The sequence below is a fragment of the Aythya fuligula genome, chromosome 20 (genome assembly GCF_009819795.1).
Source record: "Aythya fuligula isolate bAytFul2 chromosome 20, bAytFul2.pri, whole genome shotgun sequence".
NCBI classification, from domain to species: Eukaryota; Metazoa; Chordata; class Aves; order Anseriformes; family Anatidae; genus Aythya; species Aythya fuligula.
The window spans coordinates 6275071-6303028 of record NC_045578.1 but is presented as its reverse complement, the minus strand read 5'-3'; the positions used below and the strand labels follow the sequence as shown (position 1 = coordinate 6303028).

Below are 27958 nucleotides of genomic sequence, written 5' to 3'. Positions count from 1 at the left end.
CTCCCCGCGCTGCGCTCCCCGGGACCGGGACCTGGAGGACCGGGCCCCGCGGGGGGGACACCGGGGCCACCGGGGGGGGGGACACCGGGCCCGGCACGTGCCCCGGCGGCCCGGCCATTGGTGGTGGCGGCGGCCAATGGGCGGCGGCGGCTGTTTGCTGCGGAGGGCGGATAAAAACACCGGGGGGAGCGCGGCGGCGCCGAGCGGCGGCGGAGCGGGGCCGGGGTGAGCGGCAGCGGGTCCGGGGATGGGGGGGGGATGCTCGGGGTGGTGGCGATTTTAATTTTTTTTTAAATCATTTTTTATTATTTTTAAAAATTTTACATTTCATTTTAATTTTTTAATTTTTCATATTCATTTTTTCCCATATTTTCATTTTATTTTTTTCATATTTTTCTGCTTTCATCTTGCCCCGTTTCCCCCATTTTTCTGCCTTCGCGTTTTTGTTTTTTTTTGCCTTTTTCACCCTTTCGTTTTCGGCCGGCTGCGGGCTGGGTCGCCCTAAGGGATTTGGGGAGAGCGGGCGTACCACGGGTAGGGCTGCACCGGGGGTGTCGGCTCTTATGGGGTGCATTGGGGAGGGGGGGGTCGCACAGTGGGGTGCCCCCCTTGGGGTGGTGCTGGGGGCACAGAGAGGTGCAGCCGGGGTGGGGGGGGGGAGTGTGGGGAGAGCGGGGTGGGGTGAGCATCAGTTTGTGGGTAGCAGGGTGAGAAGGGTTTTTTTTTCTGAGGGGTGGGAAAAGGGGTGTATGGGGTGGGATTGGTGCTGGGAGGGGTGCTGGAGGGAGAGGGGGCTCCTTGCTGGGGGGGAGCAGGGGGTGTGGGAGCAATCCGTGGGCACGGAGAAGGGTGCAAGGGGGCGCATGGGTTTTTTTGGGGGATCGGGGTGCATGGGGGGCTTTGTAGGGGCATAGCGGGGTGAGCGGGGGGCTTGGTGGGGGCAGAGCGGGGTGCCTGGGGGCGGTGAGCAAGGGGGGGGGCTGCAGCATGGAGAGGAGCGGGGCTGGGGGCGGTGGGCGCGCGGGTGCACGGGATGAGGAAGAGGAGGCGTGGAGGAAGCACGTCCGGGCTGCGCTGGGGGCAGCGGGCCTGCGCGCTGCATGGGTGGGTGGGTGGGTGGGGGGCCGTGGGGGGGCTGCAGGCGGGCTCCGGGGGCAGGGGGCTCGCTCTCTGCAGCAGCCTGGGTGGCTGCAGGGTGGCCCTGGCCTCCTGGCACCGCTGTAGGGGGTTGGAAAGCAAGGGGGTGGTGGCACCTTGGCCCCGTGGCAAGCCCCCGAAGACCCTCTCGGGCAGCCCGCTTGTTTTCCCGTAGTGCTTGATCATAGCATGCTTTAGGGTGTGTGGGGGGGGAAAACCCAGCTCGTCTAAAATGGCCACTTGCTGTATGACCCAGGGGCAGCCCCACACCTCGGGGCTCCCCCAGCTAAACCGGGTCTGCTCCTATATTTGCTGCCGCTCGCTCTTGTTGGCCGCGGGGAGCGGGACAGGTGGAGCTGGGGATGTTAATCCGGCCGCAGCATCCGCGGGGCGGCACGTGCACGGCACGGGCTGTCCACCACCAGCCATCTGCGGGGCTGGCATGGGGCAGGATGCGTCCCGCCTTGCTCGCAGACGTGCGCTTAGCAAAGAGGGGCTCCTTGCTGAGCCCGCCTGCGGTATGAGCATGTATAGGACCATCGCTCGTGACCGCTTTCCAGGGCAGATCCGTGCCTCCCGTGGGGCAGAGCAGAGCTGCTGGGACGCTACAGCTGCTATAGGGCTGCCTCCCTGCTCCCAGCCTCTGCCCCAAGCAGCAGGAGGTCAGGGTGCTGAGGCAGCTCCCAGCTCTGCACGTGCTTCCCTGCTGCCCTGCAAATGGGCTGCGAAGGGGGAGCGGGCTCTGGGCAGGGGACATTTGCTGTGTTTTCATACCTGTTGCTCGGGAGGTGGAACGGAGCCCTTGAACGCTCCTCTGGCGCACGGCACCAGCGCTGGAGGGGCTGCACCAAGGGCACTCGTGCTCCCCCTTCCCTCCAGGGCACCTGGCAAGCCTCTGCCTGCAAAAAATGAGCTTTACACCTGAGTGCCTTTCATTCACCGGGCAGCCTTTATTACCTTCCTGCGGAGTGCCCTCTTTTTAAACTTTTTTTTTTTTTTTTTTTGCACTCTCCTTGAGCAGCCTGTGCCATGTCCATGACCTCTCCTGTCGTTGTTCTGATCCCTGCAGGCTGAGACTGTGGCCGAGGGCACCCTTCCCACGCAGCAATGGCACCCACGCTCGCCACCGCTCACCGCCGGCGCTGGTGGATGGCGTTCACGGCCATCATCGAGAACCTCTTCTTCTCCGCCGTCCTGCTGGGCTGGGGGTCCCTGCTCATCATGCTGAAGGCGGAAGGGTTTTACTCCTACCTCTGTCACGAGTCGGGTAAGGATGCTCTTGAGGAGGTGGTGGACCCGAGACGGGTGAAAAAGCGGCTGCTGGGGTTTGGGGGCGCGGTTCCCTGCTTCGGGGTGGTGTGGGCTGGATGCGCCTCCCTTTCCAAAAAGGAAGGCATCCTCGTGGTGGTTCGACGTGCCTGTGGTTGCTGCTGCTTTGCGGGGTGGATGGAAAAGGAGCCTCAAAGATTAGGTCCAGTTTTCCTGGACAGCCTCTTCCTCTCGGCCTGGAGTCCTGCCTCTGCTCGGAGGCCTGGCTGAGCGCTGCGAGGGAAGGCTGCTGTGGCCCCAAGGGTGCTGGGGGACAGTGGATGGCTCGTGGGGAGGGATCCTGCCTGCTGCTGGGTGGGAAGGCTGGGATGAGACCAACAGGGGCCAGTAGAGCAAAGGGAGGCAGGAGCTGGGTGTCTGGGCTCTGGACAGAGCACAAGGGAGCAGACGCGACGGGAAGGTTGCACTGAGCTGGTGGGCATGGGATGGAGGAGGGAGCAGCGAAGGGAAGGAGCTGGAAACAAGTGCATGGACCCAGAGCCGTGCACCAGAGCCATACCTCAGTAGGTAACGGCTGAGAATAGTGGGGGAAATCTATGATGTGGGGAAATGACCTCCAAGCAGTGAACAGCTGTGATGATACTTTGGCTTTCCCCTCGCTTGTTGTGTTTCTGTTTCATCAGCCCCTTGTTACGGCCTCTTTGTGTGCCTGTGGGTGGCTGCCTCAGTCTCGTAGCTGCACCTGGCGGGTTTGGGTTCTTGTCAGCTGTAGCGTGGCTGCTGCTTCTCCTTCCTGCCCTCTGCTCGCAGCACGGTTCTTCCAAGCGTGTCCGTGTTGCTCACATCTCCAGCGGCCCTCCAGGTGACGCGAGGGAGCGTCCCCAGCAGCTGGACACCGTTTAGAAGACTTCAGGCCTAAAGAGGCTGCTGTGCTGTCACCAAGCCACGGTGACTTTGCCTCAGGCCAGTGCGAGAGGTCTGGTTAAACCCAGGTGGAGCTTTCTGAGATAAAACACGCCAGAGCTGATAAGCAAACGCTGACTGTGGCTGAGAGCAGCCACTTTGCTATCGGTGCCCTGAGCTGTGCCCTGCTGACAGGAGCTGTGCTTCACTTTGGGGCCCGTCCTTCTGCTTTTTGCTTCCATTGCATTTGATTTGTCTGCCTTTGCCCCAGATTGGTGAGATTTGCTGTGGCTTCTCACCCTGGTTTGCCTGCTGTGGTCTGGCTGCATCTGGGAGTGTCTCAGACCGCAGGGAAGAGGTGATGGAATCGAATCGCTGCCCCGGGGGCGATGCCTTCCTCCCAACCTGTGCCCCCAGGCAGGGTGATTTAAACCCTAAAAACACACTTAAGGAGTCAAACATTCTCATTGTCCTCAAATACTGGCTGAGAAAATGGCTTGTGATGAGCCTCGAGAAGCAGTTCTGCCAGTTTCCATCCTTGCTTGCTCATTTTCCTTTCTCTGTTGTTGTCCTCTCTGTAACAACCTCCGGGACAAGGTAGGGAAGAGCCAAAGCTCCAGGCCTGGGGACAGCAGATGCCTTTGTGGTGGCAGGAGCCCTGACCGACCCCGTAGGGCTTGGCACCGTGCTGCCTTTGACCCTTGCTGGGGTTAGGGTGGCCCAGCAGTTGCCTTTCTCAGCACAACCCATTGAATCATGCGGCTCTTGGCTGGAAGATGGGTGGAAACAAAGAAATTGTAACTAGTAGCCTTTGGGCACTTGTTGTTCCTAATGCCGCTGTGTGCATGTAAGTATTGCAAAAAAAAAAAAAAAAAAAAAAAAAGACTTTTCCTAATGAGCCAAAGGTTCTTGGCAGGGCTTTTCGTTTGTCAGCAAAAGCTCTGCACTTTGTGATGCCTTCCAACTAAAGAGAAAACTAGACCTTGTCCCTTCCGTAGGCTCTTCTCTGAAGGTAGCTACAGCTGCCCAGAACGTGGCTCCAATTCACGATGGGCTCGTGGTCTTCCTCAAATCCCCCCTTTTTTCCCTTTCTGCCTTTGGCTTCTGGCGCTGGGCTTTGCCCATCCGCCCTACAACCACGTAGGGTCGGCTCAGTTGCACAAGAGCGGAGGTGGACACCTGGAAAAACCCCCATCGAAGCAGCAAATATTTTTAAAGCCGTTGTGCAAGAGGGTTTGAGTGGAGGGCTCTGCTTGTTCCGGGTGGCAGACTTGACCACAGCGCGAGGTATGCTTGAAATTTGCTGACAAGGAATCCGGTGGTGGCACTTTGTTCCCATTTGAATTTTACTACACTACCACTTGGCCTTTAACCAACTGAAGCAGCATCTTTCACTCGGCTCGAATGCTGATTCCGCGGTCTTTATCAGGATTTGGGCCTTATCAGCCGCCGGGGAACTTGATCTGGTCAGGGCCTCGTGCTGCCGCGATGGTACTTGGATTGGGAAGCTCAAGGCTTAGGCATTTCTGAAGCACGTTTAAAGGAAAAAAAAACATTGAACTTGGTAGTCTGCTCACAAAGAGCAAAGATAAGGAGCCAGAGGGACAGAGGACCTTCCTGTAAGACGGGGCTGTGGAAAACCGAGGAGGTGATAAGCTAATTCACCCACCTCAGCGTAACACACCTGGATGGGGGCGAGGGAAGGCGCAGCCTCGCGGCCCTGGAGTGTTTGATCCAAACCCCGGGGGCTGCGGTGGGGCCTCGTAGCCCCAAGGGCCCCTCGGGCCTGGTGAGACGTGCGGAGGGCTCGTGGCGAGGCTGCACACGCGACCCTGTAAACAGGAAAAAGTGTGAGCGTGGTAAAAGCTCGAGTTCAGCAGGAAGCTCGCCGCGCTGCCCTGCAGCTGTCAGCGGCGCCAGCTGGGGAGAGAACCGCTGCGGACCCAAACCGCAGCCGGGGAGCAACTGGGGGCTTAAATAATGCGGGGCCGGGGCTGCTCCAGGGCTCATCGGGGTCAGGGAGGTGCGAGCAGAGGGGCAGGCGCGGAGGGAAGCCCGAGCCCGTTGAGTTCGCAGTGGTGTAAAGCAAGAACATCTCCTCCCAGTTCCCAGAAGTATGACACCATCCCAAAAAGAGAAAACATGTTCTTATGTGGGCAGGCTGCGGATCAGTTGTTTGCACATGCATTTTGCTGTGATTTCTTAATTTTGTTTTCTTTTTTTTTTTTTTTGCCAGCACTCCCAGACTTTGTCCCTGGTTTTTTTTTTTTTTATTATTATTATTATTCCTTTTTCTTTTTTCTTCTTTTTTTGAAAATAAAATAGAAGAGGAAGGTGAAGCCACTCAGGCAGTGTCCTAGAGTTATTGCCGGGGCTGTCTCTCCTGCTCGGCTCAGGCTGATCCAAGGAACAAGATGAAAGGAAACCTGTGCTGGTGCGAGATGGCAGCCGCTCCTGAAAAAGCCAGGCTCATTCCTCAGGTGACCTGCTGTGTGCCTGGGATTCAGAGGGGTCAGCAAAGAGTAGTTAATGATTGACCCTCTCGTGAAACCTACAGCACTTCATGTGGGAGAAAGGATGGCTTTAAACGTCCCCGGAACAGCCTGAACAAATCCCAGCGATGAGCTTGACATAAATGATTACCGAGGCTGCCTTCCTCTCACCTAAGCTCTGCCATTCTTTAAATAGTAACTCAAAACTACTAATTGGGCAGCAGAAATCCTGCTGCTGGCAGGGGAAGCGCTGTAAAAACAAGCAGTGTGCTCTTGTAATTGCTGATAAAGACTCGCAGCTCCTTCTGGCTGGTCGGTGAGACCGCGGGGAGCGTGCACGGACCCAACCTGGGCTACTCACGTGCCGTGGTGGCACACGTGCACAACGTCCAAGGTGGACTTGGCAGGAGGATTTGGGGAGGGCACAGCCCTCGGCACAGGGACTGCCCTTCCCCAAAGCGCCGCTGTGGATGGAGCCGGGCACGTAGGAGCTTTTCGTGGCAGTGTGGTGTGCAGTGATCTGGAACAGGATCTGAGCCGTGATTGAAGGAAACGGCTGTTTGCCGTAGCCAGGCGTGTTGGGTAGGTGAGCAGCGAGGCAGGTTCTCTGCCCATTAATCTCCTCCTGTCCTTGTCACACGTTGCCACTCACTCCCCTTGCAGGTGACCTGCAGGCTCCATGGCCAGGCACCTGCAGCCCCTCCAAAATTTTCTATTTGTGGCACCTCCCAGAGATTCCCCGGACGAGGAGGTGCCAAGGGCCGCTCGAATCCTTTCCATTACGCCTCGCTGGATCTTCCCTTGTTGCTCAGGGGCTGCTGCTATTTTCACAAACAATTTGTGTTTCCACATAGCGCTGCTGCCTGGCCCCTCCTTGGAGCTGGCGGCCAGCAGCTGTAAACAAGGCGCTTGGTACAGGCACAGCCTGCAGTCGCTGCCCTGGTCCCAGCCCTCCTGGCAGCAGCAGGGCTGCAGAGGTGGCCAAGCCCCCTTCGCCGTTCCCCCCGGTGCTGTCGGAGGGCCTGCAGTCAGCAGAAGCACCCTGGGGTCACGCTGCGACCATACACACCCATATATTAACGTCAATTAATCTATTTCGGCTCCCGGTGCTGAATATTTCTGGTCTGAGATCCTCTTGTGGCTGTAAGGTCACTGCACTGCCCACGTCCCTTCGTCCACAGCTGAGCTGTGTCCGCACAGTGCTGACACAGGGAAATCACTGCTGTTTTGTCACTCTTCCCCCCCTCCCCAGCACGCCACCCCTCTTGTTTTTCTGACTTCAGCCTCGCACCACATCTGTTTCCTGTGAGCTTATCTCGGTGGAGAGCCCCAGAGCCTTGGTGCTGGGGGCGAAGCCCCGCACCTCCGCCTGCCGCGTGGGACGTCGGTGTTTGGGGTCCTGAGCCACAGCACGGGGAGATGGTGAAGGAAAGAGTGAAGGTGAAGAGATATAGAGGTGGTGTGAAGCCACAGAGGCTCCCAGGTCTGTCCAGGACTGACTTGTAAGGATGTGACTCAAGTGCATCCTCCCCGCAGAAAGGATGCTGCTGCACGGGGCCTTTTGGGGACATGTCTGTCACTTTGGCTACCCGTGGCTATCAGGGCAGGAGAAGGGCTGGATTAATTATCCACCAGGAGCAAACAGCAAAGGGAATGAGCAAACAGCCATTGCTCGCCACAGACGGTTTGAGACCATCTTAGAGCTGTTTTTGGGGGCAATGTGAATGGAAACGCCTCGCATCCTCCCCAGAGGGCTGGGAGGGGGCAGAGGAAGGATTGCAGGAGCTCGTAAGCCTCTGATAGCAGCGCCTGAATTCCTGCTCATACCTGGCGTCTGGAAGGTGGCCCGTGGTTTGTTTGCGATTGACACAGAGCCGGGAGGGTTGTTTTGGCAAGCAGGAGAGAAAAATGCCAGCTGGGAGAAGCAGGGTGAAACCAGTCACTGCCAGGGCTTGGGGGGAATGGGGTGGAAGGGAAGGAGACGTGGGATGGGGACATGGGGTGGCACGAGCAGCAGGGGAGAGCCTGACCACGAGCCACACCAAGCAGTGAGCGTCCTCGCTCGAATATTAGGAATATTAGGGGTTCCTGCTAATTAACCCCAGCACTGAGGATCTCAGGTCTCACTTCACACAGATGGTTACATAGGTGACTCCTCCCTCTAATCTTCCTTTAATATTGAATTTTGTCAGATCAATTATTAAATATGGAGGAGAGTGCTTTATGTCACTGGCTCGCTGCAGCAGTTTAAAAAAAAAAAAAAAGAAAGGCAAGTGCTTTGTCATACCAGCAAAGGTTACCGAAACGTCAGATAAGCGCCGGGCGAAGGAGGGGTGGAGCGCACCAAGGCTCTGGGTTAACAAAGTCTAAAGGCACCCACGTTGTTGGAGGAGACTTAAACCTTCTTGGGATGGGCTTGTGACAGGAGGGAAGGTGGCAAGAGCCGGTGAAATTGCTGCTGCAGAGAAAAGGGAACTTCTTTCTTTTTCCTTTTCTTTCTTTTTTTTTTTTTTTTTTTTTTTTCTCTCCCAGTCCTGTTTCTGTGTCTGTTACACAACGCCAGCTCTGCTCGGCGTGGGAGTCTGCCTGCGCAGTTCCTCAAGTCAAGAGCAGAAAGTCAGAGGTGTAACTGAGCCGTGTGGCCTAAAACCACTTGGAAAAAACACACACACAAAAAAAACTAATGACGGGGTCAAAGCTAAAGATGCCCCAACCCATTAATGACCGGTGGGGGCAGGTGAGCTGCCCGCCCCCCTGGGAGCAGGACAGCGCAGTGGCCGCTGCCTCCCCATCCCTCACAGGCCGAGGGCAGGAGGCTCGTCCTCCGAGCTCCATGCCAGGCCTCGTCAGCCCGCCATCTGGACCCAAAATAGCCGCTTTGGCTGTGGTTATCACTTCCAGTTTAGTTCGGAAAAAATCCTTGATGGCACGCCAGTCCTGGATTAGGAGTACTTTAGGTTTTATCTCGGTCCCTTCTAGTCCTGCTGGGGCAGTGCCCTGTAACTTGTGTAGTTCTATAAATTAATGGGGCTCTGTCCTCGGGTTGCTCTGCCCTGTCCTGAGGTTGTTGCCCTCCTGCTCCTTCTTCATGGGAGACTTGTTCCCAGGCGCCTGCGCACCCTTTGCTCCGAGCTGACCTCGTCAGCTGTCCCCTGTCCTTCTGCTCTTTTTCTCTCCCTTCTCCATTTCTTACTGATTGCAATCAAAATAATCGAGATAATTTCGGAGGCTCCTCTCTTCCCTGCCTGCCTCCAAGCCCTGTCCCAACACGCTGCAATGATGCTCCTTTATCGTCCCGTGCAGGAAACTCCACGGGCAGCCCTGAGGACGAGAACAGCACGGAGGCAGAGCACAAGTGGCCAACGTGCAACGCCCAGGACGAGATGCTGAACCTGGCCTTCACCATCGGCTCCTTCCTGCTCAGCGCCATCACGCTGCCCCTGGGCATTGTCATGGACAAGTACGGCCCTCGCAAGCTGCGGCTGCTGGGCAGGTCGGTGTCCCGGGCACTAGGGTGGGCTGAGGGGTGAATTCACGCTTTATCAGAGGCTGAGGGGTGCTGTGCCTGTTGGCATGCCCCTGAAACATCAGGGACCTTATGGGGGATTGGTCTGGGAGCTGCTGGCTGTGTATGGGGTGCCTGAGCAGCTCTGGGATGGTTTTGGCCAGCACTGGGCAGCACGATGAGTTGTTCCACAAGGGACGGGCTTTGGGACTCCGTGTCCAAGCTTCAGCTCTCCAGTGTTGCTCCCTGCTTCCCGGCCAGATGGAGCCTGGAGGAAGAGCGGAGTCACTTGTGAGTCACAGCAGCTAGCTTTTCCCCTTCAGCTATGTCCTGAGAGGCGCAAAACCAAGATGTTACATCAGAGCTCGCAAGCTGGGGAGTTAACTCTGAGATAAACCCGTCCTGCCTGCCTTTTCTGGGTCCCCTCTGTGCCATGTGGTGTCTGCGCTGCTTTCTGTCCCCGATAACAATGTCACTCACAGCTCCTGCCGTGGCACGGGAGGATGTGGCTTGCTGGGCGCAGTGGGCCCCAGCGCTGCTGAGTTTTATAGCACTGAACTGTACCAAAACCAAACTGGCCTGTAGGCAGGGTGGGAAAAAGGAGGGCAAGCCTGACTCAGACCCTACCTGCGAGGAGCTGTGACCGCAGCTGGGTCACAGAACCGAGGCTGCTGCTGTCCTGGGTCACCTCGAGGGGATGACTGGGCAAGCTCCGTGCTGGAAAAGCAGCGGGGCATCTGGGTTCAGCAAGAGCTGTGCCAGAGCAGTGGGAGGGAATGTTGCTGCTTCAGCCCTTGTGCAAGGCTTCTCGGTAATCTGCGGGTATTTCCCTGGATTTTTGTTTCCAAATCGCCAGCTTCCTTACATAAATTACACAGCACTGGCTTAACGAGGTGCTGAGGAGGGAGAGGGATGTGTAATTTATTGCACGTAAGGCCAGCCGGAGGACACTCATGGTTTTGGTTCCCTTTCAGCGCCTGCTTTGCTGTGTCCTGCGTGCTGATCGCATACGGTGCCAGTAACCCCGACTGTAAGTAGGCATTTGGTGCTGAGTTTGGAGGGTTTTGGGGTTGCGGCCCTGTTTTTGGGGTGCAGATGAATGTGCATGGAGCTGTGTGCTCCACATGCAGCCCCGGGGTCTCGCTGGGGACACAGACCAAGGGTCTGCTGGCCTGGGAGGCTGTAAGTGCTTGGCAAGGGCCAGACGCCTGAGATAGCCAGGTCTCCCACAGCTTTGCACTTGGCCAAGTGCTGTAAGAAGCAATTTCAAGCAAGTTCCTGGCTTTTCCAGGGTTGGGAAATGGGTAATAGCACACCACTTGTAATCTGCTTTCTCACTGGGGATGGCTGGAGCGTGCTCCTCAAGACCAGATAGTGCGATGACACTTTGAACCCAATTCCTTCAAGTACATCTTGCTTCCGGGACCCATTCAGAGAAGCTACATCAGCAAGCCTGCTCCCTAGAGAAAAGCCCCTCTCTTGCTGTGTGGCCAGGGAGATGGGTGCTGGTGGGATGAGCTGGGCTGGGAGTGTGGCACGTCCCAAGGGTGCTGGTCCTCTGAGGTTTGCACGTTGGGACCAAAGCCCTGATGGCACATTGGTCTCCTTTCCCTCCCCACCCCACTAAAGGCTCTTGAGCTTTTTTTATTCTGTTGCAGCTCTGTCTGTGCTGATATTCATTGCGCTGGCTCTGAACGGCTTTGGTGGGATGTGCATGACCTTCACATCACTCACGGTAAGCAAAGAGTTACCATCTGACTCTTATTTTATTCCTTACTGTGGCTGTGAGCTGGGCTAGCAGGAAGGAACAAAGTGGATCTCTTGCCTGTGGCTCGGGTAGCACATGGCTCTGTTTGGAACAAAGGGTCAGTCACATTTTTACCTGAAAGGCTGGGTGTTAGCTGGTTAGTCTAAGGCTTTTTTTTCTCCGTTCCTTTATTACCTGCCTCTTGCATCTCAGATGGAGGTGAAAAAAAATAAGATTTTTTTTGGCTCAGGCTCAGATTGCTGTGTGCCTGTACACGCAGCGCCCAGTTTAGCTTTGACAAACAGAAGGGAGCATCAGGAGGGTGCAGAGCCCTTGCAGCAGGGCAGGACCAGCTTTTTGTGAGCGCTTTTTGCACCTCTTCCCCTCTGTTTTCCAGCACAAAAGTGTTGGCTCTTGGAAGGGTGAGAGTCCCTTCCAGGTTTCCTTAGAAAAGCCGAGCTGCTGAATGCCCACGGCTCTGTCTGCGCAGCTGCGTGGGTCGCTTCAGTCTGTGGGTTGTGTTACAAGCACTGGTCAACAACCGTCAGCTGGGTCCCTGCGTTTTGGGGTTCGTGTTGCCTGGAGAGAGCAGCGGTATCGCTCTCCAAGTAGCTGCTTGATTTTCCACCTCATTACCCTTGTCAGTGTGGCTGAACCAGGGTCGGGTGGAAAGGCTCCTAGAAAAGAGCCTGGGAAGCACTGATTGAAAACTTCCTGATTTGGACCGTGTTACCTTGGGCTTGCTGTTAAAAGTTAAACTCGTAGTTAAGGTTACCTCTAATTTAACGTGGATTAGGCCCTGGCTGAACTCCTGAGACCTACATTTGGCAGGGACTGGGTTTAGAGATCACCGCGTGCGCTGCGATGTTGTTACTGCTGTTGCTTTCGTATTCAAAGCTTTCAAAAGTGTGTGCAGATGTCGGTCTCACGGCTCTATGTAATGTTCTTCACTGGAAGCCTTGGCCATGCTCCCAAAGAACTGTGGGGCAAATGTCATCCTGCCACACTTTAAAAACAAGCAAGGAAGAGAGGAGCACATTGGTACCGCAGGGAGAGAGGAGAGAATTCCCATCCTGCAGCTGCCAGCTTTGGTTATTGTCTCTCCGGGTGGTTATTAAGGGGTCACAGATTATTTTTGAGCCACTGGTGATGATAGGAGGAAGGGCAAGGGTAGGGCTGAGACTGGATGTGCTGTACCGTGGCGTTTAGCAGCAGAATAAGCAAAGCCACTTATTAGCGCCCTCGTTAGCGAGCCAGTTTCACAGCACAGAGGAAGTATGGCTGCAGGAAAAAGGTCAAATCTTCCAAGAAGTGATCCAAGCCTCGGGGAGGGCTGGAGCGAGTGGCAGAGCTGTGAGTTCACGCAGGGAGACCTCAGGTACAGCCGGCTCCTCCAGGCAGCGGTGTGCGTTACGGGGAGCTGGGATGGCCTCAGGTCCAAATCCCCAAACCCAGGCACAGGTAGAGCTGCACGTGCCTCCGTGCAGAGGCATTTCAGCACCTGAGGCGTGTAAAAGTGATTAAAAACAGTCCAAAGTGTGAGGGAAGCACCTCACCTGCACCGCGACGTTGCTGCAACCGGTGACTTACGAGCGCGTGTGTTTTGCTCACTGCCGTGTCCTTGCGTGGCCCTGCTTGCGAGCCACGGTTCGTGCCTCGAGTCACCTTCCTTGGTGGCACGAGGATCTCTTGCGGGTCCCTTCCAGCCATGGCCCCCTGGGGATGAAGAGGGAGGGACGTGGGGAGGGCAGGTCATTGCGCAGGGGTGGTGAGCGGGAATTGGCACCTAGTGCCAAGTGGGCTCGTTCTGGCTGCCGCCGGCTGCTGAGCATGCACGAGTCGAAGCAAAGTGACTTCCTCATCCAGCCAGCGACCTGGAACGCCCTAGGAAATGGGTCAAACCCACTGGTGCGTGAGCAGGTCCCGTGCCATCCCCGGGTGGCTGCTCGGTGGCAGGGTGGCCACCCCGGGTCCCCATGCGCCATGGTCAGGCGCTTTTGGGATGCTGGGGACACCCACAAGCTTGGGCACGGTGGGGTCTGATGGTCTTCTGCAAGAGTTTAGGGAAGGGGACAAACGAGACTGCAGCCCCACAAAGCCTGCCCCTTGGATTTGAAGGGTTTTTCAGCAACAAGTCCCTGGGGTTTGCCAGCAGCGTGTGGCACCCTGCAGGGCCGGGCTGCCTGCGCCGGGTGCTGCGGCTCGGGGAGGAGGGGGAGCAAGCAAGAGAGCGGCGGTGTTCCTGCTTCTGGGAACAAGGTCAGGCTGTGCCTGCTGTTAAAATGCAGAGGGGGAGATTTCTGCCTCGTGACTCGGTCTTAGCCAATATAAGGGGAGATTGGAAATGGAAACAGATCCGTATTGGTGGCTCTGACAGCAACACAGGAATCTGGCGCTGGTTCTGCTCCGGAGCTATTTCATGCAAAGAAATAAACATGTGTGATAAATTACCACAAAGAGCCTTTTATAGATTGTTTTCTGTCCTGTTTTCCTTTCAAAGAACTACAGCTGCTTTGCTCTTATTTTCTGCTGCAAACAGCGCCCTTTGGTCGGGGCGGGGGGGATCTCTGCATAGGGAACCTTCTCTGCTCGGAAATATTAGCAGTATTTAGGGCTCTGGGGTCTTTTGTTGGAGAACGGGAACAGGAATTTCCATATGCCTCGGACAAAGCGGGCAGTTTGTGGCTTTCCTGGAGAACAGATTTTTATTGTCTGTAATATTTCCAAATATACCTCCTGATAGGCAAACCAAAGTTTTCCAGTTCTTGGTCCCTTGACTTTTTTTCCACTGTTCTTTCAAGAAGGAGGGACACTGGGCTTGGTAACGCCACTGTGGTGGTTTTTGTGGTGTCCTTTGCATAGGGGCTGTCTCCAGGGAAAAGCTGAAAAATTGTAAAACTAATTGAAGGTTTTAAATCGCTATAGGGTAGATGAGGAGAAAATCATCTGCAAGAGGAAACGAGGAAATGATTTTATCAGTTTAGGATTGCAAACCTGTAATAAAGGACTCCAGGAAAAAAAATAGCTATGGTATGGCAAAATTCAGTTAGTATCTTTCAGACAGGGCATAAAGTTAATTATACATTGAGCATTATTGACCTTTAAACTGAAGACATAAGAGTTTCTTCATGGTAGATCTTCTGGAATTGAGACACCCGTACCAGAAGAAGTTAATGGAGGAGTCTGTTCGGGCCTGTAGGAGTAAGGTCAGACTGAGGATCAGATCTTTTTGGTGGCAGGAAAGCAAAGAGCCTACTTGCTCTGTGGTTTGGTTTGGTTTTGTGTTTTGATGTTTTTTTAATTATTATTTTCTTGTCCCTAGGGTTCATATTTTTCCAGTGCTCACTGCTGTAAAGACAGCTGGAAAAATGGCTTAGTAAATATTGTGTGTTAGTTTGGTAGCTGGTCTGCAGAGACCTGCACAGGCATTGCCAGCGCTGGCACTGGCAGTCTGAGGGTTTTTATCTGGGTCTGGGCTATTTTTTCTTTGCCTCCCCCCTGTCCCCTCAGGTAGTCTCGGATTTCCTTTCCCCCCCAGAGCTCAGTGTTAGCAGTTGCAGTTGATAAGATCTTATCCAACCCAATGAATCTCCTCTATCCAATTTTCTTTAAGCCAGCCACTTGCTTGGTGCCAAATAGGATTTTAGGAAGCCTCAAGCCTTTCTAGGACTTGTGTCCCCACCGAGGCAAAGCAGACTCGGGTTTCCCAGACATGGCTGCTTGATTTCGGGTTTGCTCTAGGTCTCCGGTAGCCCCCGGAGCAGGAGGATCCACCTGGGAGCTGCTTGTCTGCTTATGAAAAAGGCCTTTTGTGATCTCTGGGGCTCCGGGGAAAAGCAGCCGGAGCCAAGAAGCAGCTGTGTTTGTGAGCTGCCCAGCAGCAGCAGCTGTTTGTTGTAATTTCTGGAGATTGTTTTAGGTCTGGGGCATTCGAGATGAAACAAATGCCCTGCCTGCTGACGGCGACCAGCCCCTGCAACCTGCAGCTATTTCGCTCTGCAGATGCAGTTTTCTGGGCTGTGTATTTTAGGCCAGCGCTCCCAGGGAGGGATTTTTGAGCCTGGTAACAGACCTTTGGATCCTTTGCCGTTTCCTGTCTGCAGCTCCTGAAAGCAGCCTGTTGGCAGCGCTCCCGGATGCGGGGATCTGGGGCTGGGTGTGGGGATCCTCGCCGCAGAGGAGCACGGTGTTTTCTGCCTCCTCCGTGCCTGCTCGGGGCTCAGCATCGGGCTCGGCGCATCGCTGCTGCTGTTCCTGGGCTGGGGTTATCCAAGGACCTGGAGGCTGCGCTGCATAGAAAGCTCTGCAGTGAGACAGGGAGAGATGATAAACAGCCAGATGGATCCCAGAGCGTTCCTGCGCAGGAATACTTGTGCTGTAAACAGGCTGGTCCCACCGTGACACGAGCCAGATTCACTTGCCTTATATGCTGCTCCTGGGAAAGATGGATTTGTTTTCCAGCAGCGAAACGGGAATGCGATGAGAGCATGTGCTTGCTCAGGCTCCAATATTCTCTGAATCATTTTGTTCAGCTGTCTCTGAAAACAGATAAAACGCTGGTTAGGCTTTCGGTCCTAGAAGGCACCCACAGTGCCTGGCTTAGAGGCCCCCCGAGGCTGTTGTGGTGATGATGCCCAAGTGAATTTGGGGAGTCAGTGTCCTGAGAAGGGAGGCGGGAGGGCAATCTGGCTGCCTGAAGCAGAATCTCTGCCCACTGAGCAGCTTCAGGAGGTCACAGCTCAGCTCTCTGCACCCTACAACTTCATGGCTTCTCCCTGCGATTTTCAGCTAGCAGGCTGGTGTAGAAAAATGGGAAGTTCCTCCTTTCCCATGAGCGGGAAGGTCTCGGGGCTTTTTCTGCCTGCTCAGCTTTGCTTTCGGGTCCCGAGTGGAAACAAGGGTTGGAGAGGCAGTCTGGGGAGAGCTGCTGAGCTGGCTGAACTGCTGTGTGAGGTGCTCCTCGCAGCCCTGGTGAGAGCTTTGCTTTCCCAACAGCTCCTTGCAGAACCAGCCCCGTCTGCTCTCGGCGGTGCCGTCGCACCCGATAGGAGCCGGGTCTCCCTTGCAGAGAGCCTGCCTGCACAGGGGGACCTAGCAAAGCAGTTCGTCTTTGTCCCTGTTCCTTCCTGTTATAACGGGAGCTTTCTGATCTACTGCACGGATCTGGGTGCTGACCCGAGGTGTGTAAGCAGTTCGAGGTGTCACGGGGTGTGTTGGGGATCGTTCAGCTCTCGCAGCCCGTGTCTAGCAGCTCTTGCCTGGTGACTGGCAGAGAACTCAAGCGTGTATTTTTGGAAAGGAAAAGAGGTGGTGGCTGTAGCCTCAAGGAAAGGAACTCAAAGAAAGCACAAGGGCTGGAACAAACAATCCTGTGCTAAAGGTGACCAATGCAAAGCATGCTGTCAGTCTGGAAGGAAGCAGTATCGTTAAGCGCATAAATCTTGGATTGTGGACGTTCCCTGACACTGGAGACACCACTGCAACCTGCAGGGCACTATCCTGAAGAGATGAGCTGTTCTTGAAGAAAACTGGTTTCTTCGGGCTCTGGTAGCCAGAAGTCTTGATCCTAAATGCCAGTAGCTTCTCAAGAGAGCCTCCTTCCTTCTTTTTGCCTTGTTTTCCCTTCCCAACAGCAACCTGTTTCAACCGATTTTTCTCCCCCCCAGCTGCCCAACATGTTTGGTGACCTTCGTTCCACGTTCATTGCTCTGATGATTGGCTCCTATGCTTCCTCTGCTGTGACCTTTCCAGGAATCAAGGTGAGGCTGTGGGACCGTGACTCATTCCTGGTGCTGTTGTGCTGGGGTTTTGCACCATTTAGCAATAATGTGGAAAGAAAGGGACTAATTATTAAAGCACTTTTTTAGAGATGCTTTTACGAGATTCAGTTCCTGTTTAAAGACTTCCCAAGTGCCTGTCTCAAGAACTCAACAAATACTGTAAAGAGGATGGTCTGTTTGCTAACATGCTGTAAGATCTTAAGGGTGTTCATTAAGGAAAAATGAATAGCTGATGATTACTTTTTAATTAAAGTCTGTTTTATTTTATATAAAAAATAGCTCTAGGTATTATTTATGTGTATTTTTAATACATGTGTGTACTTTATCTGTTTGATTGTCACCAATGGTTGGCTTTGAGCACTTCAGAGCTAGCAAACTGCATTGAGGGGAGAGAAGAGATGGTCACTTGGGCTGCCTTGGTGGTCCCTAGCGGTTCTGAACCAGTGACGGCTCGCTGCAGAGCTAGAGTAAGAGACAGAGTAAAAGAAGGCTCTTCTCAAGGGTGCAGGGAAGCTCCTGTTGGCTTTCCAAGGAGGAGGTCCTCAGTGAAAACCTTTGGGAGCCATTTGTGATACAGCTGCATGCCATTGCAGCTGGAGGTCCTGTTGTCACTGTAGTTGTTGCTAAAGATGTGCACGTACAGCTGTCTCCAAGCCTGCGTGTCACAGAACTGTCCTTTCTTACTGTTTGTGTTAAACCCATTTTAAATATAGTGTGTTCTTTTCCACAACTTCCTTTCAGATGATATTCTAAGAATATCGAAGATCTTTCTGCTCTTACAGTGAAAACCATATTTCCTTGTGCTTTGTAGGTTATCTATGACTTTGGGGTCTCCTTCATCCTCATTCTGCTCGTGTGGGCAAGCTGTGCAGGGCTGGTTTTCCTCAACTGTTTCTTCAACTGGCCACTGGAGCCTTTCCCTGGACCAGAAGACATGGACTATACGTAAGCATCATCTAGATTAGCCCCGGGGGCTAATCCCATTCTTAATTCTCTAGAAAGTGGTGGCACAGCTAATATAGAGGAGTGGGCAGGGAATTCCTTTGCGTGTTGTTTATTGCTGCCACTTCTTCCGAGGCTGAGGATTTATGTCTGCCATTAGATTTTTATCTCGAGTGGTGAATATCTGTGGAAAGTTGAACCTTCAAAGCATAGGAGTCATGAAGAAAACAATCTGCCAGAAGCAATAAGCATTTCTATACTGACCTACACCAAACTGGCCCAGGGCCTATATCTCTGCATCCAGACCCATTTGTGGGTTTGTAGATGAAAACTAGTGCTGTGAATCCACACGTAGGCTGATTCCTGCAACTCTGCTGCCTCTGATTCCCTACCCTGTGTTGCAGCTCTCATTCTCGTTACTTCCCAACAGGGTGAAAATAAAGTTCAGCTGGCTGGGATTTGACCACAAAATCACCGGGAAGCAGTTCTACAAGCAAGTCACGACCGTGGGGCGCCGCCTCAGCGTGGGGAGCTCCATGAAGGGCCCCAAGGAGCTGACAGCCTTGCAAGAGAACAACAAGCTCTGTTTGTCCACGGTGGACCTCGAAGTGAAGTGCCAACCCGACAGCTCAGGTGTGGTTCCCTTGGTGCCCCGGGGATGCTTGCACTGGCAGAAGGCCGACGGCCTCTCTGCTCTGCTCCAGACCTGTTTTTATCAGATAGTGTGATACGTAATCCATACGCTGCCAGGGCCATGTGCCAGCCACTGTTATCTAAATACAAGTTTAGTTATATAAGGGATCCTGTTAGTGTATGCCTGCCTAAACACATGATATGCCATTGCCAGTGGTGGGGACAACATCACGGGTACGGGTCTGGCTGCAGAAGGACAGCGTGGTTGGTCACCGCCACCTCTTAGACCGACTGCTGCCATCACCAAGCCTTTCTTCCCCAGGGGTGTGGGAAAAGTAAATGGCTTGAAGTTTCATTTTCACTCTAATCCACAGAATTAGGTGAGGCTTCCTCACTCCAGTTAGTGTTAGCCAAACTCCCAGCAGCTATCGCCACTCATTAAGGATGTTTGTAAGGCACTACACAGTTGCTACCAGTAAATCTGGAGCTGCCACAGGCACACTGTGTTGCAATGACCAGCCAGAAAAACTGCTAACCACAGCCTCTTCTGAAAACATGCCCATCTAGAAGGGTATATTACCTTCCTCAGCGACCCTCTTATTCCTTCTGCAGCTGCTCCCTCCTTCATGAAGAGTGTCTTCAGTCCCATCTTGCTGCTCAGCCTCATCACCATGTGTGTCACTCAGCTGCGGCTCATCTTCTACATGGGGGCCATGAATACCATCCTTGAATTTATGTCTGGAGATGAAGATCAAGGTAAGGGAACCTAGAGACTTTTATCTGCTTCCTTGGAACGGGAAGCTGACCCAGACTTGGTCCTTGCAAGAGGCCTGATTACTCAGCAAATACACCATGTACGGCACTTACTGGTGTCAGAGTGCGGCCAGCAGCTGCTGGTAGGGTCTAGTGGAGGGCTGGAACTGGCCCAGGATGGAGGGGCAGGCACTTGAATGTCAAGCTAATTTTAGCCTGGTGTCTTTTTAAATACTATTCGTTGCTATTCCTCCAGATAACTTGTTGAAAGTAGCCTCTCAGGATGGACTGTGATAACTTTATTTTTTTTTTTGTCACTGGGAAACCTATTTCATCAGGTATTTGCTTTGCTTATCCTAAGCAAGCACAAAGTGCAGAGCAGCTGACTCTCATGACTAATGGTTGGACTAGGTGTCTCGTCCCAAACAGGGGTGGGAGAAGTGAAGTCATTGCTGTTTTGTGCAGCTTGGTGTGAGCTGGGGAGGCTCAGGGGTGCTCGCTGCGCTGGACTCAGCTGTATTTATAGCTCTGATTCAGTACATGGAGCAAACAGGAAAGAGTACATTAGTTTACTGTTGTTGAAAATACCCAGGATTGCAAAACAAGACTTGGCCCTTTTTTTTTTTTTTTCTGTCCTCTGTAGTAAGATCCAGTTTGAACTTGTTAAATCTGGATTGCATGAAGCTGATAAATCAAGAGGCACTCCTCTGAAAACAGGAGTGAGCTCTGGGGGAGGGAAGGAAACTCCAAGTGCCCTGGCATTCCCTGAATTGCTTTGTTTCTTGAGCCTCTGACAGCCTGCAGCATTCAGCTCTTTATCTCCTGGCTCAAGAGCCAATTTAGACATTAAACAGTAAACAGGACAAACTTCACGCTGCCTACCTTTCCCAACGCAGCTCACTTTTCTGCTTACCTTGTAACTCTTTTGCTCTGATTTTTTTCCCTTTTTTTTTTTTTTTTAAATCCTGGCTTGCTCTAGTTATTCCCCCCTCTTTACCCCAGTATTTTAGGATTAATATTAACTATCTATGCTGCCAATTCTGTTTAGATCAAGTTCTGTACTTGAAAAAAGGATTGTGCCTCTTGGGTGACTTGTTTTTCTGTGCCACCTTTGAGATTTCTTCCCATTTTCCCCCTCCTCCCCCCGAAAGCAGCCTGGGCTCGCAGTGCAATCGGCTGTCTTGGTGTTTCCATGGCATCAGCAAAACAGTGGTATTGTCTGCTTGCAGCAGCGTCAGGCTGCGAGAGCAGTTCCAAGACGCGTGCAGATCCCTAGAAATGTAATCTGTGTGCATCAGGAGAGGATGGGATGCTTCTTCCTCCGATTTCTCGCTCCCCTCGCTGTTGTTTACTTGCACGTGATTTATTTAGAGAGCTCCCCCCACCTGCAGCTGCTCTCTGGAGCACTCAGCAAGGGAAGCAGAGGGTTGAGTCACTCCTGCAAGTGTTGTTATGGTCAAAGAGAACTTAAATATACCTGGAAACAGAACAGGAGAGAAGGACATGGGGGAAATCAGTGTGTGTGAAGTCTTGAAGCTGCAGTGAGGCACTGTGTCCTTGGAAGTCCTGCTTCCCGTGCATATTAGGACGGTGACTTGGACCTGCTGTGAAGCCTAGAGGTAGAAAAAGCAGTCAGCCTGTGGCTGCTTGTCTTCTGCAGCCCCCCAAAAGATGGAGGGGGGAAGCTAGGGCCTTCAGCAGCCTTCTAAATGACTGCTTAATTTTGTTGTAGGAAGGCAGGAGAGTAGAGCTGCTGTCTTTGGGACTTGAAATTTCACTGCATCTTTCAAAAATTGCCACCTTCCTTCCAAACCTGGTAATATTCGGAGACCTTTTGTAGAGCCAGGGTGGGTGGAAGACTCGGCTGTGATGAGGTCCTTGCTCAGGATAGTTTGAGGTGATGACATGTACAACAGTGGATGTAAAGGGTTGTGCCTGTGTACGAACCCCTTCTGTTTGCTCTACTTCTGCCGTACCTGCTGGTATTTGCTAGACATTGTTCTCTTTCATCCTGAGGAAAGAACAGTTTTTAAGATGATTGATAAATTGAGAAAACTTGGTTCCTGTAGCAAACACAATCCTTCCTTCTCTTCTCTCACTGTCCCCATAAACTTCATTCCCTGCCTGAATTTGGCTTCTGCTCTCGGTGTTTAGAGCCCAAGATTAAGTGCTCAGAATAGCATGGAGAGACAAAGCTTGACAGCGTGACTCGCTTCTTACCCTCTATTAAAAAATAACCAGACAAGAGCAAATCAGCTTCAGGAGTGTTTGTAGAGGGTGATGCCACCTGTCTCTTTTGGCTCCGGCAGTTGTTATCATGAGATGGGATGTGAGGCCACATCAGGGCTTGCTTGTCTGGAGGTAAGGGGGGCAGGAATGTGAGTTCAGAGGTTGGAGCTGGAAGTTCCTCTTGCAAGGACCTGGCCAGCAGCTGGAGCCAGGAAGGGGTAACCTGGTGCCAGGCCTGGGCACCACGAGGCAGCCCTGATGGGGTTTGCTACAACTGTATAGGAGTGAAAAGCTTGTCGGGAACTTCTCTCAGTTACCACCTTGATTTTGGTACAAGTCATGGTTGTAATGCTTTGGAGAGCTCTAGAAATGTGTCGTGAGGGACAAACTCAAATTCATTTTGGCTGTGTTTTGCTTACAGTGCTGTAAATTGTGAGGACTCTGTGCTGAGATGGGCAGTTTCAGAATCACATCCTTATTTCAGAGCTGTGGTACGCTGTGACTCACCAGCCCTTCTGCGCGATGCCTTCAAATCCCTCACGTGGGCTGCAGAGAGGAAGTGGAAAAAGCATTGTGGGGTGGGGGAACTATGTAGAACAGCAGGGGAGGGTCTCTTCTAAGTCTGCTGGCATCAGCTTTCCCCTAGAGAGCCGTGTAGACACTTGTCCCATGTTTAACACGTCGGGAATTTTCATCAGTTTCAAGTTTTAATGATTGCTCTCAGGTGCTGTATTTCTTGCTGTATTTCCCTCCACGTACACATTTCCAAACTTGTCCATTCTGCACAAAATGGGTTAGACTTCACCTTCCCAGCCTGGCTTGTCCTTGCTGGAGCATCTGAGCAGGAGAAGATGCAGCTGGAGCTCACAGCAAGGAGAGGAGATGACTAAGGCATCTCCTGTTACTGCTAGGGTACTACTTGGACTGACACTTTTTTAAAAACCTATTTTTTTCCTGCAGTGAGCCTCTACACTTCCATTTTTGGGGTGCTACAACTGCTGTGCTTGCTGACAGCACCTGTGATCGGGTACATCATGGACTGGCGGCTGAAAGAATGTGATGATGGCTCAGAAGAGAACGAGGAGAGCAACGCTGAGCAGTGCGTAGTGTGCGCCACTCGGGACATGTAGCCACGCAGCAGGCCCCCCCTGTGTTTTGTGATAGAAGACCAAAAAGAATATTGGTCCATCAGTATAGAAAACAGAGCCTGAAGGAAGACTTGATCACTTGATAATTGCAAAGAGGAAAGCATCTTCCATGTCCACTAAGATCAGTCAAGAGGAGCAAATTTAAGTTGTAGCAAGGAGTCTCAGACTTTCCTTCTAGTGTAACAGTAAAAGTAACAGCAACAGCAGTTATTGCCCAAATGTTCCTCAGTTTCCGCTGATGGAGATCCCACCATCTCCCTAGCCAGACCCCTAGCCAAATGGTTTAGAGTTGATGTGAGACGTGGAGAATCTTGCTGTGAGTTTCAGTAGCTGCTGTAAGTGCTTTTTGTAACACGGGTTTTGCTATTGTTCCAGAGGTGAAAAGAAAAAGAAAAAACGCGATCGTCAGATCCAGAAAATCACCAATGCCACCAATGCCTTTGCATTCACAAATGTCCTGCTGGTTGGATTCGGAATCACCTGTCTCATTCCTAATCTACCATTGCAGGTGAATAGATCAAACAGATGGGTGTGCTGAAGGGGCTGGCAAAGTGCTAGACAGGACGGTGCTGGGGGCTCCTGCAAACCATCAGAACCAGCTGATGGCAGGAGGGCTTGCTGGCACCACTGGGAGACCTCTGTGCTGCTTTGGGAACCCCAACCTTAATGCTGAAACAAAGAATGCCATGCAGTTTACACACCTTGAGATAACCTAAAGAAGCAACTACAGTTAAAACGTCAGTTGACCTGCAGTTTATACCCACTTGGAGTTTGTGCAGCTGAGCTCTGTAACCACAAATACTTTCCTACTGAGATCCTCTTAGCAGTGCCCATGCATTTAACCTGGGCTTGCTTTAAGCTGCTGACTGTCAGGAAATTTGCTGTAAGAAGCGTGACGCCGATGTATACAGCAGGTTATTTCTGCATCAGAAGCTATGCCCAGTGGTACTCGTGGGATTATAAACCTGTTAAAATATTTATTTTGTGGCACCACCTGTTTTTGGCAGGGGAGTTCAGTGATTTTATGCCATACTCAAACATGCCTTGATGACGTAGGCAAGCAGACGTCATCTCCTCATACTTGCATATTGTCTGCAATAACTTGTGGAAAATTAACTAAATTGGCCATGGGCTCAATAAAAAAACAGTATCATGACCCTGGCTCCCGTTTGCTGGGAACACGTCCTTGCAGCAGTGCCATCTACATTTTTTTTTTTCCTTGTGCCAACCTTCAGGCTTAGGTTCTGTGCTGCTCAGTCCCCCCTTTGTACTAGAAAGGAGAATACCTTTAAGGAATGGTTGTGGGTTAGCATCTGGCACACCTTGGCACCTCGCACCTGATGTTTTCTGCTTCTCTTTCCAGATTCTTTCCTTCATTTTGCACACAATCGTGAGAGGATTCATCCACTCAGCGGTGGGAGGCCTCTACGCAGCTGTGTAAGTCTCTGCTCACCTATAGCATGTGGCTGGCCAGATAAACTGGTTTGGGGTGACAAGCTGCCCAGGTGAGAGGGAGATCAGGAAGTGAAGTCTTTGCGGTCAGAGGGGAATAATGATGCAACTTGTTTCCCCAGCCACTGCTGGGCATGCCAATAGCTGGACTGAAGTCCTAGCTGATGCTTTCCCTGCTCAGAAACAGCTTACCCCTTTGGCATAGCTACTGTGAGGAGTCAGGCACAGCTGTATACGGGCTGCAGGTGAGACTGGGCTATTGACACTGAGGTTATATTGTAAGAATTCAAGGCTTTTTTTGTCTTATAATGAGTAGCTATGTGCATGGGTCCAGGTAAAACATTAACATAATTGAGTACCTTGCTGCTGGTCTGCTCTGAAATTACACTGGTAAAGCATTGCTCAAGATGCCATTAGTGAAGCCTACTCCCGTTCCCAGGATGGATCACGCATCTTGTTTCCAATTATCAAAGTTATCGATAGCTGAATCTAAATGCTCTCTTCCTTAGTAAGCAATGTTTTTCGTTTTGAAAACAGCTCTGCCCCTCTGTCCTGACTGGCTGGACAGAGGGATGGAAAGAAGCTGTTTTCTTTCAGAGAATCACAGGATTGTTGAGGTGGGAAGTGACCTCTTGAGACCATCTAGTCCTGCCCTCATGCTCAGGCGGGGTCAGCTAGAGCAGGTCTAGCACTGCATCCACTTGGGGGTTGAATATCTCCATAGATGGGGCTCCCCAGGCTCCGTCTGTGAAAGGTTTTGGTCCCAGTGTCTGGGGAATCCAGACTTGGAAATCCATCTGAGGCTCTGCTTCAAAAACACATAACTTCTCAGCTCCATAGCAGCTAGAAGCAAAATATATTTGTCCTGGGCAAAGTAAATGCCTGTTGGTGTACATATCAGCTTGTATGTAAACTAACCCTCTTTGACCATTGCAACTCTCTCCAACTTCTTGGAGCGAGGTATTTTTGGTTTGAATGTGACTTCTTCGAGTGTTGGAAGGTTTTAATCCATTTTTCTTTCTAAGCTTAGTTTAACCTGACCTTTTATAAACCCTGCTCAGTTGTGAAAAGAGACAGATGTTAGACTGTTCCTGAGATTTATTTTTCCATTAGTAGTATCTGATATTCAGCACTTTCCAGTCAACAGTATTGTTTAATTTGACATGGGATCAGACTTGTCCTCTAAAAAGGAAAACACACGCTAACCTGTTGTGCAGGTTTCACTCACTTCTAAAGGGAGCAAATTATTATGGCCAGATGAAAATGATTGCATAGCTGCAAATGCTGTCATCTGGATAAAGAGGCCATGCTTTTAACTAGTAAATGTCAACACTCTTCTCCCTTTGCAACAGGAGTAGTAGCTGGATAAGCACTTCCATCTGTCTTACGGTACAACTGCAAAACAAAATAAGTGCTGGATCTGGTATTTCTTAAGTCTGAGAATTCAGGATGAGAATGGTCTGGAGAGGAAGCCTCTGGCCCCGTCACCAGATGGATTCTGGTCTAGAGAGCACTGTGCTCACCACCAAGTAAAACTAAAAACTCTAGAATAAGTGAGAGTTGTGCATAAGTCCAGGAGAGAGTTGTTCGTCGTATTATGCCTCTCTCGGGACTGTGCTCTGTTGTGTTAGTCTGCTGGGAATGTAACCTGATCGGGGTGATGTGAACAGTCAAGGTGACGTATAATAATGCTGTTGCTTTTTTTGTTGACAGATACCCCTCTACTCAGTTTGGCAGCTTGACAGGGTTGCAGTCGTTGATCAGTGCCCTTTTCGCCCTTCTGCAGCAGCCTCTGTTTATGGCATTGACAGGACCTTTGGAAGGAGACCCTCTCTGGGCAAGTTCTTCTCAAATTTTATATGCAGGCTCAGTGGCAAAGATGGTTTGGGCTCATTTCTTTGAAAACAAAAGCACTCCTGTGCATGGACCAAGGCTATAAACAGCAGGAATTTTGCATGTCTCTTAGTCTGCTGTTACCTTGGTGCCATCCAGGAGACCCTTTTGCGTGCAAGTAATGAGGCTCTGGGAGGGAACGTCATTAACCATTAGGATGTTCCCCTTCCTGGGAGGAAGGGAGAAGGCTGTTCGGGTGCTTCTTGTGAGCAGTTTGCATGGGGAGCCGAAATTCGTAAGGTAAAACTGAGTGAATCTGCAGGCCCTCAAATGTAATAGAAATTCTCTGTGCTCTTGAGACCTCTGAAGCTCTGAAGTTTAGTAAATTTTGCTCTGCTGATGCTAATGCCAGGAAAGCCAAGTGGCTGTTGTGGGTAGGGCTAATGTGTAGTGTTTTGCTGAGGGTGTCTGCACAGCTCATTGAACCTATAACATGGGTGGGCCTGGAGAATATTGGTCTCTAGGCTGCATGTGCATATATCCGCACTCCAGCAACCCATGGCTCTCAAGTCAGTGATGTTGGTGTAAAAGAACCCCACCTTAAACAGCCACACCTCTTCTGTTGAAAAAAGAGACTTCTGCAGCCATGATCTAGAGCAACAGACTCTTAGAGCATTTAATTTATACACGCGGTGCTCTGGGTATTTTATAAATAAAAATACAAAGGAGGTTGTTGCCAATGCACTGAGCAGGGCGTTTCCTGGTTTGCCTGTAGCTGAGTGACGTGGGCTGGGTTCTGACACGTGGGCATGTGTGGCTCGGTCACTGTCGTCTTAGCCTGCCTAATTCTGTTCTGTCTGTCTTCCTGCAGGTAAATGTTGGCTTGCTTGGTGTGAGCTTACTGGGTTTCTGCCTTCCAATCTACCTGGTCTGCTACAGACGCAGGCTAGAGAGAGAAAAGAAGCAGAAGAATGAAGATGCCAAACTCTTCCTCAAAATCAACGGCACACCCAACGAGGAAGCCTTTGTTTAAACTGGTGCTTCAAATTCAACCTCCCCTGTACAGGTTCCTACCACATCCGTGGGTTATACCTGTGGTGTAAGCCAGGCTTTTTCTCTCCTGGCTCTGCCAGTCCTTGCTCATCACTGGAGTGAGAGCCAGACATCATAACTGAGCTTTCCTCAGATAAATGGCAGGAGGAGACTTCCCACTCCTTACTCCAGAACACAAGACACTTTCTTCCTTTTTATAAAGGCCACGCAGATATTGTGTCTTAAGTTATCCCCTGATCACACTCTCCAGCTGCTGAGGCTCTTCATAGGAAACTGGGGAGAGAAGGAAGAGGGATGGGGGAAGAGGGAAGAAAAACCTTAATTTGAATTGTAAACATAACACACTGAAGTCTGTTTTCCCCCCCTCTTCCCTCAACCTTGTCTGACTGTCTCAGATGCAAGCTGCACTCTCCTCCCTTCCTGAGGTTTCATAAGGGTCTTTCTGCTTGATATGTAGCTGGACCCAATGGTTTTACTGCCTATCCAGACATATCCCAGACTGTTTTTGAGGCAGGGAAGGGAAATTATACCTGCGTGTATGAGCACAGCTTCAGTGTTTTGCTAAATGTTGGCTGCTAGCACTGACAGCTCCCAACCCTTTTATTACTGCAATGGAACAGACTGTGAGCAATGGATCTGCCTTCCACACTGAAATGGAGACCCTACTGGACTGCTTGGTCCTACACCAAGTCTCTGAAGGCCTGGAATTCCTCCTCTTCCCAGCCTGAAAGCCACCTGTATGTGTTGTAAACTGCCTGCAGTCCTGGAACCATTGAGATAGGAATTGGATCTTGTTTACCGATGAAGTGCTTTGAGACTTGTTGCCTTTTGCCTCTTCCTCCCTCCAATGTGACCCCAGGAGGGGAGCAGCAGCGTGTATTTACTAAAGTGGAAAAACGTCTTGGAGCTGGGTTCTGGGGCTCCAAATACCTTGGTGTTCACATGTCATAATCTGACTTCTTGTTGAAAAGAGTCAAGAGTACAGAACACTCGTTGTGTCTGGTAACTGGATCCTGTGGATGTATGGCAGGGTGATGTGGGAAAGTAATTCTTCCTCTAGCCGTAGCTTATCTGCATTGTTA

At 51.8% G+C, this 27958-nt stretch overlaps 1 protein-coding gene across 1 annotated transcript; it reads left to right on the top strand.

Moving 5' to 3' along the window:
- The first annotated feature begins 207 nt into the window (after window positions 1–207).
- SLC43A2 (solute carrier family 43 member 2) lies at window positions 208–27682 on the top strand. The gene is made up of 14 exons (XM_032200769.1): window positions 208–225; window positions 2207–2404; window positions 9105–9294; window positions 10281–10336; window positions 10965–11041; window positions 16720–16812; window positions 17645–17778; window positions 18206–18408; window positions 19021–19164; window positions 22351–22489; window positions 22914–23046; window positions 23902–23975; window positions 25704–25827; window positions 26695–27682. The coding sequence occupies exons 2-14, from the start codon at window positions 2245–2247 to the stop codon at window positions 26854–26856; spliced, it is 1689 nt and encodes a 562-aa protein (XP_032056660.1). The 5' UTR covers window positions 208–225; window positions 2207–2244; the 3' UTR covers window positions 26857–27682.
- Window positions 27683–27958: the final 276 nt, after the last annotated feature.

Coding starts and splice junctions, on each gene's coding strand:
- SLC43A2 (XM_032200769.1), top strand. CDS start 2,245: ATGGCACCCACGCTCGCCACCGCTCACCGCCGGCGCTGGTGGATGGCG. Junction 2,405..9,104: donor CTACCTCTGTCACGAGTCGG/GTAAGGATGCTC, acceptor CGTCCCGTGCAG/GAAACTCCACGGGCAGCCCT. Junction 17,779..18,205: donor CCAGAAGACATGGACTATAC/GTAAGCATCATC, acceptor ACTTCCCAACAG/GGTGAAAATAAAGTTCAGCT.